The sequence below is a fragment of the Leiobunum rupestre genome, chromosome 1 (genome assembly GCF_980474605.1).
Source record: "Leiobunum rupestre chromosome 1, qqLeiRupe1.1.hap1, whole genome shotgun sequence".
NCBI lineage: Eukaryota > Metazoa > Arthropoda > Arachnida > Opiliones > Sclerosomatidae > Leiobunum > Leiobunum rupestre.
Window position 1 is genome coordinate 77,259,328 of NC_143384.1, and position 14,265 is coordinate 77,273,592.

A 14,265-nucleotide genomic window follows, 5' to 3' on the forward strand; every position below is an offset into this window, starting at 1 on the left:
GAGAAGAAATAAGTTACTAGAGCAAAATTTTTAAATAATCATTCTAATAACAATTCTTCAATTACCTTATTCAAAAAAATTAGTTTGAATAGCCTACATTTTAATTATAAATTAAAAAAAAAACATTTTAAAACTCCTACCAAAAACTACGAGTGTATAAGAGTATAGAAACTGCAGATCAGGACGCTCTGTACTATTTTCATGACGTTATTTTCTGCCTAAGTATTGGCTATTTCAAAGTTATATTAGTCAATCAGAATGAGAAACTTAAACCGCCGTCATCTGCACAAGAAATAACATGTAATGTACAGCCAAAGCTACTCCCCAGCCCAAGATATGGACTTTTTGTATGAAGTCTTATCAGACTTTTGGTATTGTACTGGTAATTAACTTCTATGGGTAATTAGAAACTAATCACGACTCAAATCTGCAAAACGTGATTTAGAATTTTCCATCTCCTAAAATTTACTACCAAATGAAAGGGTACTAAAACAGCCATACACAGGTTGTAACTGAATTGACCACCAAATGGTGATCGGGTCAAACAGTTACAGAACTCTGCCCTTTTGTTTTTTTTTGGCATTCATAATTTTTTCAATCCAGGATAATTCGTGGAATATCATGGCCAATAAAAAACCGCAAATCTCATGAGAAACAGGGTCCTGGTTGATAACTTTGTTGAGCAGACAAGTTCATTATTCTGTTTGGCGGAAGCAACCAGTTAATTCTCTTAAGGAAATAGAATATGATGAGTGCATGGGCGCAGGGGCCTCGACTAAATAGTAAGTCTAAGGTAATTGATAAATTTGGATCAATTAAATCTAATTTCCTTAGAAATAAATCGTTTTTGTTCTAATAAAAGCCTTGCCTTTTACTCAGGGCTGGCGCTAGGATTTTCGGGCCCCAGGTAATTTTACTCCAAAATTCGGTTTTTTGGAAAAATCAGAAAATTTTAGTTAGGTACCCGTTCCAGCGGGCCCCTTTCAGAGGCCCGGGCCCGGGTACTTTTGCCCCGCTTACCCCCTCCCTAACGCCGGCCCTGCTTTTACTCAGTCATGAGTTACCTCCAGGAGATACGACTGAGCAGAATTCAAACCAAAATGGTTATAATACAGTAAAAATCAAGTTTAGTTACTCTTTCACTGGAAATAAATTTGTTTTAAATATAAACTAAGAAGGTTATAAAAATCTATAGGGCCCATAAACATTGAAGCCTATGCATAAAAAAATTCTACCACAATTACAGCTGAATGTTACTAACAATAAATCTATTGTAAAAAAAAATATTTAGCAAATATACAAAAATAAATCTCAAAACAGGAGAGAACATAACTTGAACAATAAAACTGCTAACACCAAAGCTTTAACCAAGAATAACAAACTGACAATTCTCTACTCTTCAAAACTGTTGTTTATTGAGTTTGAGTACTATAAGTAAGTACCCTCATATATCTACTAATTTTCTACTCTGATTCATTATCAAATTACAAAAAAAAATACATCTTACCACTTTAATTTGCTTCTCAATCTTATCAAAATCACATAAAACTGATTCAAATGGAAATGATGCAACCTTTGGAATATTCCAAATGGATGGACAAGATACTTCTGTTAACAAAACTGGATTTGAGTGGACACAGAGTGAGCTGCAGAAGTTATACCATTATGTACAAGTACATATTATTTAATAAAAAGTTTGGTATATTGGTATTATTTTTTAAATTGGCTAAGTATGATTCCTTATTGTTTAAAGGGCAGGAAATTTATTTTCTTTAAACCTTGACCCTTCAAATGAACTTCAAAACATTTATCTTTACACCTATGAATGACTTATCACTTTTTAACACATTTTTTAATTACCCCCAGATGTCTTTCATTAAGAAATACTTAAATCTTAGTGTAATATTATTATGTATCTTCCGGTTGAAATTACTCAATTCATAATACACTCAAAAAATTTTTTAATGTATGCTTTCCTTTCACTATACTTAAAAAAGAAAGAGAAAACGAACCAAAGAGCTGTTTGACCAACAAATTGTTTCTTCTTTTTGATTTCAGGTGAGAGCCATTTGTCATCTAGCGCAGATTTAAACTATAAATAGAAGAATAGAAAACCAAAAAAAGGAAGATTTTAAGGAGTAAATTTAATCATTTCAATAGTGTGAATTTTAAACCAAGAAAATTGCAATTTCAGGGCACGTACAGCTACCAGAAAGAGGGAAAGAAAGTAATTATACCTGGGGTCTTACATCATTTAGAGCTCGATTAGAAATTTCAGACTACAAGTTTTTTTTTTGTTTCTGAGCAACTGTAAGTAGGAATAATTCATTTTTCATTAGTACTACAGTTGTACAAAAAATGTACATCATGGCTTTGTGGTACTTTAAATTTTGTGATGAATAAATTCAACTACCCTAGATTTAAAATTTATGAAATTGATATTACCAAACAAATGTAAACAGAAATAATGAGCTTATATCATTAAGCCAAACTGGCAGCAGGGATGAATTTTCCCCCGCTTATGTTGCTAATGTTACACTTACAAAGATAAATAAAAAATTTTTAACCAAACTTATACGTTTACTTACGGATTCTGAGTAAATTAAGTCAATCTCGTTTTGCAAGGTTCTATAATTGAATAATGGGGCATTGATATTTTTCCTATCATGTAGAGAGATAAGATGATGCCACAAAGTATGCCAAAAGTCTCCTCTTTTAGTGTCAGTTTCTAAATGATCAGGTAGATTTTTATTTCTACCCTTATTTAGTTGAGAAGAGCTTGCTAGTAGCAATGAATCAGTTGGAAGATTATGGAGTTTGGGGTCATAATAAACAGAAAAATTAACTGGTAGATCTCTGTCAAAATAATCTTGTTGGACCTAGAAGTGAAAATAAAATATATCTTTACTTATGTGCGTCTAACTAATAAAACTAATTGTATAAAGGAATCCATGTTTATTTATCAAATATTCCAAATCAAAGCCTCCTTTTGCATTAGTTCATAAAATTTCATTGTATTTTTGATTTTCAAAACCATTGTTGAATATTTATGTTAAACACGGATATCTTTCTGTAATTTCTTTTGTTTATTTAAAAGAAAATTAAATATCAACCTTTGATCCATTTTCTAATAGTGGAAGATGTATCATTAAACTGTGGAAATTTATATCAGATCTCCTTATTCTGGAAAATGAAGACCCTTTAGAAAAGATATCAAAAGTTATAAGAATGGAAGAATTTTTACACAAATTTAAAATTGCTATCATCAATTAAAATATTTAACTGGTGCTTAAAGGGAAAATTACATTTTGAGGACTAAAAAGGGTTTTAACAATGGTGTATTTGCAAATAATCTTTCTTTGGATGTTAATTTCCAATACAATTCTTTTATTAAATAAAAGAATTGTGGTAGAAAAATGAAGCCTTGGTGTTATTCAACAAATACCTGTGGTATTATTCCATTCATTTCATAAAATCAATTATAAAAATCATATACATTAGTGGTGCACCCAGGGGGGGGGGTGAACCATGGAATAATATATAAAAGAATGACCGAAAGAGATGCTCCTGTACCTAAAGCTAGAAATTGTGACTCATCGAACCCCGCCTCCCCCCCCCAAAAAAAAATCCCGGGTGCGCACCACTTCAAGTTTTTACTTACAAAATTAGCATAAAATTCCATTAGTGAAAATAGAACTTAATATCTTTGCAAAATTACACAATATGCTCAGAAACTTAAACATTATTTTGTAACCTAGTATTTCATTCTTTAAGTTAATTTATTTTTACAAAGCGCTTTGTACAACTTTATTCTATTCTTTATTGAAAGATAAATTAATTATTACCTTTCAAGATTTCTTCAAATACTGGTACAATATGTGGATGCCAGGGATCGCATCCAACGCCTTTTACAATCTAAAAGTAGTTTAAACAAACATAAAAAACATACAGGGTGTTTTCAATTACTCTAACTGGGCATTTTTTTCAGAAACTGCAAGAGATAGATTTGCGAAATTTTCAGGGTATTATTTCTAGTGCGGGATCGCTTTAAATCCTAAATTTCCGAAAAATAGGAAATCATTTCGGGTTTTTTGTAAAAAATATTTTTTCCCAGTAGAAAAAACGTTTCAATGAGAAAGTTGTAGAGTGTTGTTGAAAATGTTTAAAGAAATTGGTCAATCCCCGAGCAAACACGCCCAAACATTCAGTCGGAGTTGTTGTTGATGATGAGGAGGAAAACCCCAGTGAGGATTTTCGTCACACCACTTGTGGGTGTTTTGATGGTTGAGAGGCCCATCTCTCCCACAACACTCGTTGGTCACCAGCATTGGATTGATGAAATTTGGGTTCTCATCAGACATGGTTATTAGCCAGTTGCAGAAATCAAATCTACGTTCCATATCTCCTTTGTGTAGAGCTTGGTGGAGGGTTGCTCGATACGGATGGAAGTGGTGATTGTTAAGCGTGGTCCACACGTAGTTCGTTGATAATCCGAGATCGTCGCTTGCACATACGACGGCTTGCTCAAGGATACGCAACAAAATAGGCTAGAACGGTGTCTTCCATATTGATGTTTTGACGACCTGGTCCACGAAATCTGGGATTGACGTTTCCGGTCACGAACAGCTCCAAGAACTGTGTTGTGGCTTGGTCTTCTATCTGGATATCGTACGGTGAAAAATTCACTAACCCTATGCGCGTTACGATTGACTTCACCATAAAATAACTCGACCATAAAAGCACGCTGATCATGAGAATTATTTAGTGGCGCCCCTAAACATGCGCATGTTGATTAGACTCAATAAACGTTAGAGAATGGTTGAAAACTAAAAGATTTCACATAAAATACTAATTGAAAACTAGACCTTTGTGCGTAGTTGACCTACTGACAGACTTGGAAATAGCGGGAGCCCTGGGGCCAATATGGCTCTTAAGGAAAAAAGGGGCCCTTAAAATAAATAATTCGAAAGGGGGTTGCAGGCCACCGGGCCCCCAAGTTTAATAAAAATATCTATAAAATATCCAGGTTTAAAAATAAACTAAAGGGGGCCGGGAGACCATAGGACCAATGTTAAAAATATCGCTATTTCCAAATCTGTCTACTGACAATGTGAGTGATAAGTTTTTAGGCCTAAATATGTGTTTTGGTAAATTACATGTACTTTTTTTAAGGAATTTAACTTTTTATCGTGATTTCTTTCATTTACATACAAAAATACGAAGGCTATTGGCCCTATGGACAGCTTGTTTTTTCATCAGATCATATCTTCGTGAAAAAGTGTTCTTTTCCAATGAAAACAATTTCTTAAAACATTTTCGACAGCACTCTACAACTTTCTCATTGAAACGTTTTTTCTACCACCTACTGGTGAAAAAATATTTTTTACAAAAACCCGAACTCTATCTCTTGCAGTTTCTGACAAAAATGCCCAGTCGGAGCAATTCAAAACACCCTATATACAGCAGTGCTAAAAAAATCTAGCAAAATTCAATACCTCTTTTATAAATATATTTATCAAGTCTGGTTTTAGATGGGTAGATAGGTAATGAGCAATACTTCTGCGGTTAAACAATGATCTAGTATTACAAAAAAGGGTTAAAAGCTCTTCATAATTAATGCTCATTTGCATAGGGGATAATGGCTCAGCTTGTATCAAGAGAGTTGAACCTACGAAGAAAAAAATTAACAAATGAGCCAATTGGTAAGCATGACAAATTAAAATAAGAAGCAAAATTTATTAATTAACTTAAGTTCTGATTGTTACATTTATTATGGTAGATTACTTGAAGATTATAAAGTAAATTACCAAGTGCAGCTACCAAGTAATATATTGTGACAATAACTTTTGACTTAATCTAAGAGTTCTTTCTCTAACTGCAGTAACTGTGAAACCAATTTAACATATAAATAGCAGTGGATTAAAATGAAAACTGGAATATTTTCGAATTACACTATAAAAAAGAAGCTATATTTTGATTAAATAATAATAAATCTATGGAAAACTCACCAACATCAAAAGAAGTAACCAAAGAATATTCGTTGGAGTTTTCACTTAAAGGCCAGCATGCTTCTGAAAAGTAAAAAAATAAATAAATATTATTCACATGTAATTACCAAAATATTAAAAATATTGTATGATAAAAACCTTCAGTTTCACATTGCAATGGATATAGATATTTAACACAATAACATTTCTTACAACAGAATAGTATCAAGAATGCATTTATTGGTAGTGACCTGGTTTTCAAGTGGAACAGACAGAATTAAATGGGTATATCAACTGTAATGGCATAGTATTAACCTAGTTTGTTAATGGTCTAGTATCAAGCCCTCACTAAAATCAAGATTTCATGAACCTAACTCATGGTATTTCAATGGTATGAACATGTCGTTTGAGACAAATACAAGGTTTAATCTAGGCATTAGCATGATGCATCATAATATGAATGGGCATAGACAAAAGTAATAAAAAAACATTATTTTTGGTGAGGATTACAAAAGTAGGTTTCATTGAGGGTAGCTAATGTAAATAGTTTAAAATATCAGAATGAAATAAATACCTGGAGTCACAATGAAATAACCTGGTTCATGACATGGGTCTAAATCCACAATGTGAACTGGCTGCGTTTGTGAGAAAACTATAATTTGATCTTCTGAAACATATGGTAAAATAAAGTTTTTAATACCAAAATATTGAAAAACAATTATTTTAGTTACTAACGATTAATTGGTGAAAAAACCAACAAACTGCTTTGATTCTGGGAATTGTTTGGAACAGTTGCAATTATATGACATCCATGGTTTAAAGAGGTAATAACATATGTAATTAAATTATGATTTGAATCTGTTTCCATAGAATTTCCTACAGTTTCTATTTGCTTTTGGTAGCAAATACAAGCACTGCCTTCTCTCCATAATACTAAACTGAGGTTCAGTCCCAAATCTAAAATAAAAACAAAAATAGTACATTATCTGGGCAAATCTGAGAATTAAAAATAATTAAGTAATTATCCAGAAGCAAGAATTAATTTATTTATACTTGGGGAGAATGACTATGTTGAGTCAATGGGCACCATGGTCTATAGACCATGGTTTTCATTCATCACAAGATATAAATGAAAAATATCAGTCACATAGAAGCCAATGAAATGCTTAGCCAATTTTATTAACTTTAAGCGGATAGACTAAAGGGAGCTCATGAGAAATGCTGAAAATAGCAACATAGTCCTTCACCCAGTATTGATAGAACTTATGTCTTTAATTTAGCTTAACAAAAATAACATAATTTTAATTATAATTTGCATTAAAAAAAATTTAAAATGTCACAGAATAATAAATAATAATTATCACCACATGGAGAAAAACTTCAAAAAAAAGGTAATTTGCAATACTCTTATACAAATTAGAAAATTGTCTGTTCACATTTCAGGTGTCCCATGTAGAAAAAGGTCCTAAATGCCATGTGACTCATATGATATGTGAAAAATATATTTTATGAACATATATATAATGTTTTACACTCTATATTTACTGAAAAATAAATTTGTGGTTGCAATCTTGCACCTCATAACGTTTAACACTATTCTAGCTAGAGCAGGCATGATATTTTAGTAAACAACGGTTACCACTAATACTTAAAATTGAGGATTCTAACCCTACATATTAAAACTAATAATCATAAAAATTTAAACCACTTTTACGCAGTGTTTGTAGGAACCGAAGGGCTCCAAAACTAGTTGTGTCACGTGGGGTGGCGGAGTGGTTAGCAGTTTCGCTTCGCAGCAAGAGGAGCCGAGTTCGATCCTAGCTTGTGGCACTGGGTGAAAACTTGGAACAACTCCTTCTGCTTTGAGTTTGAAAGAAGTTCCCCTTCCATAAAAACTGGTTGAGGTTAAAGGTATGAATAGTTAGTGTAGGGAGCTGTTGGCTCGCAAGGCGTGTAGTGCTTGCCACCACCCTCCTACGCATTGTAACCCGGCCTAAGGTGGTGCCTTGGGTATTAGCCTAGCTGGTTATTAAAAAAAAATGAAATAAAATACTTCAGTTTTCACTATGTAAAAGTGCTTTTTAATTTTTATGATCATTGGTTACCACTAAGTAAATAAGTTTTATCAAATATTTTTGAGACTATTATACCTAAGTGTTCAATACTTACATGTAATTTTATTAATGGAAAGTGATTCATCTTGTTTTCTACATATAATAAAAAAAATATTAGGATAAAACCCAAAAAGAGTTCAAACACTATACTAGGGGAGAAACCTCCCCAAACAGCCAATCTGGATGTTAGTTTCGGTATTTCCAACCAATGTAAAATGGTGTTGAAGATCTGTCAAATTAACTGTGTAATCCTCTATTCTCAGATAGGATAGCCCGCAAAAAACAAGCTTGTGCGTTTTTCTCAAACTAATGTTTAAGTGCATAAAGCATGGATGACTAGTTTTCATGGTTTATCTTTATACTGCCAAAGCTGAGAATTTTCTATGCATCGATCTGGCAGCATTTTTCAACAAGGGGGCAAGACAGTCAGAGAGGGGTTTATTTAACTGCCTATTGCATCAGACGACATAAGTTTTAGGGAATAAAAGAGATATAAAAAGTCAATTTGACTACCTAGGGAAAGGGCATGATACTGACAATCGTGTTATTTTAACATTTTCATTATAAGTATAAATACATATGCATCCTTGATGAGACTAGAGACAGTTCCCATCTGACTTCAATTTAAGGTTCAGAAAAAGTTATAGAAACCACATATCTCTAAAATTTCAACAGCTGACAGATTTAAAACAATATTATAATTCTAAGAGAAAATTAAATTCCAGGGTGTGAACAATGTTATTGGATCATACAGAAATGTTATTACTCAATAAAGATAGCATCTGATAAAGCTACAGCGCATCACAGTTTGACAAACGTCACAGTTTTGAAGTTTCTATATTGCATCTTTAAAATACTTATAAAGTACTTACATACACGTGGGTTCATCAAATAAAAAGTTTTCAGCGGGTATGCTAAACTGAGGGAGAAAAAATAATTTTTACAATAGGAATACCTTTAAAATATCTAATTAGATAAATATTGCATTATGAATTTAATGTTAGACCGAAATCAGTCTAGGTGGCATCCAAAGTAGCTTCCCATGATATTAAATCTGCTAAGTGAAAAATGTCTAAATCTTGACATTGTAATTGCTTGTTGTTACCATAGTGGAAACCCGAAAGTGTAAAAATAAAATATGCAAATATGAACCTTGAAATTTTAAAAATTTAAAGAATACTTTAGACGATACTAAACATTTCTGCGTCAAAATTACGTATTGTAACCCGGCCACCTGTTTAAAAGGCATTAAAAGTCGGGGACTACAGCGGCCTCATTGAATTTTATATTCATTTTGGTTGCACCTGATAGACCTTGTCACGTAGATTACGAGGGTATTTTTATTTTGGCCACATATTATTATTTAATTTTATAATTAATTTAAAAAATTTCACATTTTTGGGCATTTTAACGTGTTTCGTTGTACTTATTTCCGTCGTGTGTTCGCCGACACCACAGTTTCGGTGTCCTAATAATTTCAACGTGATATTCCGGTAGTTTATAAAATCAATTTAAGTTTTTGTTCATTTTCTAGGTGTTTTGTATTTTTGGGCCACATACGCTTATTTCAGGTTTTAATTTAATTGAAAAGCTTGCACTTTTTTGGGCCTTTTCACGTTTTTGGTTATTTTGATAATTTAAAATGAAATACTTGATACGTAAGGCTTGGTACTGTCCTCTAGGTCGCGTTATAGATGGCCCATCGCTTTTTTAGTATGAGGTTGGGGAGGCGCCGCGAGCCCCCAGCGCTTGAGCAAAGTGAGTGCGCGGCGCCGTCAGGCGCCAATACGGGGAATTTTAAAGTATGCTTCAAACCTGTTCTCATTTTTGTTACTATTTAAGTTGATACGATTTCACTAATTACGATGCCATAGGTACGATTACAGAAAGTGGTGTCGGCGGATACACGAAAAAACAAAAAACGGCAAATCCCCTAAAATTACTCCTTTTTTAAAATTAAGTTAATCATTTCGTAATCTACGCGTCAGGTGCTACATTATCCGCAAAAAAAAAAACAAAAATACATGAGGCCGCGGTAGTTCAATTTTGCCAAAAGTCACAAGATGACTTGGGCCTAAGGTGGTGCCTTGGGTATAAGCCTAGCTGATTATTATTATTATTTTGTGGAAAAGAAAATATGCGGACATATTTTTTTAAAGTAATGTTTTCTAGCCCAATTTTCTATTTGTGGTGTAAGGCCCTTGGGAATGGTTAAAGCAGAGAGTTGCGCTACCTATCGCCTCGGGAGTTCTGGGGAAGTGTTATTTTGGAAGAGGGAGTTGGAGGAGGTCAAACATAAACGCCGGTTAGTTTTGTGAGGCACCCCAGGCCACAACGAATTAGTGTTTGAGTATTTATGAGAGTATAAATAAACGGTATTTTTTTTATAATAGCTATGTTATGCCTCGTTATTGTGCAAATGAATTAATGGTACAATTTAGCTCCTTACAGTGGTATATTAAGATACACAAAATATAGCTATTTTTTATTGGGTTAGGACAGAATATATTCTATTTTGTCTTGGTAATATGGCCTCTAGTTCGCGATGCTGTACGGCCCATCGTGATTAGCAAGAATGGGGTTGGGGTGGCACCGCACCCCCAGAACAAGAGCGTAACACACCTGCGCCGAAAACACTTAATTCACTATACTGAACATTGGAAAAGTTACGGGTTTCTTGAATACGAGCCCTATTTCTTGCTCTTTTCAGTGAACCATTCACTTCAGAGATCCTGAAAGAAGGACTTGGCTCTTCCTCCTTCTGGTCGAAGGAAACGTTTTATCCCAAGATATTTGACTGCAGTAATGTTTTCGTAGTAGCGCGAAATGTCAAGGGGAAAATTGGCTTTTGGCGTCATTGAAGGCAGCAGCTACCTTGTACTCAATTGCTCCTTGACCATGTAAAAAGTTTTTGTAACATTTAACATACATTGAACCATTTCCGCAAATAAGAATTGGAAAATGCTTTACTTTAATTGCATGCTTATTTCTTTTATGCCCATCGCATATCCTACTTCACCTACGACAATTAAGCTGGTCAAATTTTGGCCAAAAGTAATGCTAATCGATAATTTTACAAAATTGATATCTCAGCGTATTTTCATTTCCGCAAAATAATTTTGACACAATAATGTTCAATATCACACAAAGTATCAAAAAAAAAGCAAACATGTGTTGGTATTTTGGCGAAACCTTTTTGACTTCTATTTTCACCATCATTAATTTCTAATACACAAACTGCATACTATAAAAAGTCCTTAAACTACTGACAGCAAAACGCTAATTTACTACCTATCTAGTTTTCGATGGCAACCATAAGAGGATGTAGCGATAGCGTTCAGTAAAGAATTAAATACATTGTAAAATAAACATATTGCGTCTATAGGCACATTCGAAGTTTCCGCACTTTGTCTTCATAATTAGTATATCAAATCAAGTCTGATTTTTTTTATAAAATTTTATATTTTTTTAAAAAAAATTTGATATATTTTCTTATATCTACAAACATATTAGAAATATAATAAGTCGATCATGCATAACTTTACACATGCAAAAAAACAATAAAACATACTGAGGTAGAATTATGATGATTAGCAAAAAACTGCACACAAGTTAAACCATATTTCTCTTTTCCTTTGTTGGTTGTAAAAAATGAGGCTTTTTTGGGAGGAGGATAGTTTTGAAAACTAAGAAACACTAAACAATGTTGGTGTTCAATCCATTGCGACCAATAAAAGTCAAGAGCCAAGACCCTGCTATTGATGATGGAAACCTACGAATATCACAAAAAGTTAAGTTAGCAACAGATAATCGGAAAAAGTTGAAGGCATTAATTTTGGTTATAAATAAGTTCCATTCTGATAATTTACACTGAAGACTATGAGAAATGATTGTGCATTTATCTAATTTCACTAATCCCAAATTGATTTTAGGTGGCACATATTTAATGCAACTTTTAACGGACTTTTACCCAGTCTTTAACAAACAGTCACACTTTAAATGTAGCTTTTAGAGAAGTATTAATCTTTCTATACTAATTTTATTTGCTTGATACATATGTACCTTCGCAGGTTCCCGATGGAATTTTCAAAATAGCCCAGTGTGATTGGCAAAAAAAAAAGATTTATGTTATTGATGACGATTTCTGAACAAGAAATAGTAACGTAAGTCTACTTGTGGCCTTCCCTTCGCGCCAAGCGCGATGCATCTGAAAAAATTAAAACACCGATAAAAGTATCCACGCAGTGTAATTTTTAAATTGTTAAGAAATAAAATAAAGCAACACAAGTTAGGTGTAATTCCTAGACAAAGACTGTTCTGTGGAAGTTTAAACAGAAGTATAGGGGGAAATCGTAGATACTGAAAGCATTTGTAACCCGAATAATGCTTATTATATTGTAGAGGTGTAAACAGAAGTTTCTGAGCAAATCCTTTAGACCAATAAAAGGTGGGTAAAAATGTCGACCTACAATATGAAATAAAAAATATATAGAGACTAATTTCCTGTCTTGCGTCGTTTAGTGTTTTCAGTTTGAAATAATCTGCGTTTCAGACGACTTGTAACGAAATAGCAGTTTCTTATTGGTCTTTCATATAAATTAAAATTTTGCTAGGTGGGTTGGCATTTTTAACCAACTTTTAATATTGGCTGATTTGGTATTAGTTTTTGCTTTCCCAGGTTAATCTTCAACTTCCAAAACAAAAATAAGGTAATTATTTCATTGGATAACTGAGCTTAAAATACAGAAAAAAATAGGCCCTAATGAGACATGTTTTGAAAAAAATGTACTACCAATTAAAGCCACTCTAAACCAAAAAATTACTTATTTTTCTAGCACTATTTGGAAATTTCAAGGAGTTATATACTTTTTGACAAACTTGGATCAGAACAAATTAAAATTTGTTGGGGGAATGTGTGTGGTAACAAAAACGACTTTCTTGAAACATTATTAAAAAGGTTTAATAAAACTTGTTAATGATATATATACATGACCGTTCACAACTGAGTGCTCTCTCCAACTAAAAATTACAACCACTCCAGCTCCGGGAAATCTACAGGTTTGCCAGATCATTTCTAAGCTTGTATTAGATGTAGAAACACGTGACTATACGTAACATTTGTAAATTGGTCAATACATATTATTATATATACTAATTGTTAAGAATTGTCAAAGCTAATTTAATATACTTTTAACAAAATTATTGTTTGTGAAATAGGAGAAGGGACCAAACACATGGCATTTGAAGGTTTCGCGCATTTCGAAAACAATTTTATTTTACCATGATAATCTATTAGAAAATGAAGCATCATGCTTTTTCAATAGGGATGCACCGATATATCGGCTATCCGTAGCCAATAATATCGGCCGATATTAATACAGTCATCTATCATAACAGTAGTGTATATGATAAAATCTTTGTAAAAGGCAGTTCAGTGCACTGTCATACCATTTTATTCTAATTTTTCATTAAAAGAAGCTCGCAAGAACATATCATTTTACTTGATACATTATCTATCACAAAACTAAAATCATTGATTTTATTTGTTTAAACTCAAAACCACCTGTCTAAAAAAACGGTCTAGCTTCTGAAAGCTGGCGTATGTAGCGTGGCTAATCACTCGTTGAGTATTTTAAAAACGTTCTTTGGTCTTAAGCGCTTAGTGGCAAAAAATTATCAGACCTCTAATCCCCAAGACAAGTAATGTTTTCGAATGGTGGCGCGCCAATAAAGAACGATTCCCAATTCTCGCCAGCCTTGCTAGAATATATCTATCGACATTGGCATCCAGTGTTGATAGTGAAAGGCTGTTTAGTACAACCGGAAATCTACTTACAAAATTATGAAATAGACTAAAGCCAAGCCTTGTTGAAGAACTTGCCTTTTTAAAGGGAAATGGAAGGTTGTGGCAATAAAAAATTATCATAAGGTAGTTAATAGAGTATTTTATTATTTTTATATGTTTTCCTGCAAATATTTTTCAAATATCGGCCAATATCGGCTTCGTTTAAGCCGATATTGGTCGATACTGATATTAGAAAAATAGACCGATATATCGGTGCATCCCTATTTTTCAAGTGCATGTTTGAATATGGTTTAATTTTTTGCCCTGGAGTTAAAATCTATCAATTGTCATTCCTTCCAAAAAATTAACCAAATTCAGT

At 33.0% G+C, this 14,265-nt stretch overlaps 1 protein-coding gene and 1 long non-coding RNA gene across 6 annotated transcripts in view; one reads left to right on the forward strand and one right to left on the reverse strand.

Annotated features, from left to right (window-relative positions):
- Positions 1 to 14,265, reverse strand: part of pigeon (gamma-secretase activating protein pigeon) — a 48,662-nt gene that overhangs the window by 12,195 nt on the left and 22,202 nt on the right. For all 5 annotated transcript variants that reach the window (XM_090153716.1, XM_090153700.1, XM_090153711.1 and 2 more), the window contains 12 exons: positions 11,673 to 11,873; positions 8,974 to 9,020; positions 8,157 to 8,194; positions 6,723 to 6,944; positions 6,562 to 6,654; positions 6,009 to 6,071; positions 5,496 to 5,668; positions 3,846 to 3,915; positions 3,114 to 3,199; positions 2,589 to 2,879; positions 2,013 to 2,092; positions 1,508 to 1,646 (listed from right to left, as the gene is read on the reverse strand). In XM_090153716.1, coding sequence (XP_090009842.1) covers positions 1,508 to 1,646; positions 2,013 to 2,092; positions 2,589 to 2,879; positions 3,114 to 3,199; positions 3,846 to 3,915; positions 5,496 to 5,668; positions 6,009 to 6,071; positions 6,562 to 6,654; positions 6,723 to 6,944; positions 8,157 to 8,194; positions 8,974 to 9,020; positions 11,673 to 11,873 — 1,503 coding nt within the window. The remainder of the gene's footprint in view (positions 1 to 1,507; positions 1,647 to 2,012; positions 2,093 to 2,588; positions 2,880 to 3,113; positions 3,200 to 3,845; positions 3,916 to 5,495; positions 5,669 to 6,008; positions 6,072 to 6,561; positions 6,655 to 6,722; positions 6,945 to 8,156; positions 8,195 to 8,973; positions 9,021 to 11,672; positions 11,874 to 14,265) is intronic.
- LOC149966679 (uncharacterized) lies at positions 1,511 to 2,335 on the forward strand. Its single transcript, XR_016472239.1, has 3 exons — positions 1,511 to 1,673; positions 2,059 to 2,138; positions 2,195 to 2,335. It is a non-coding gene; the product is annotated as an uncharacterized LOC149966679 (long non-coding RNA).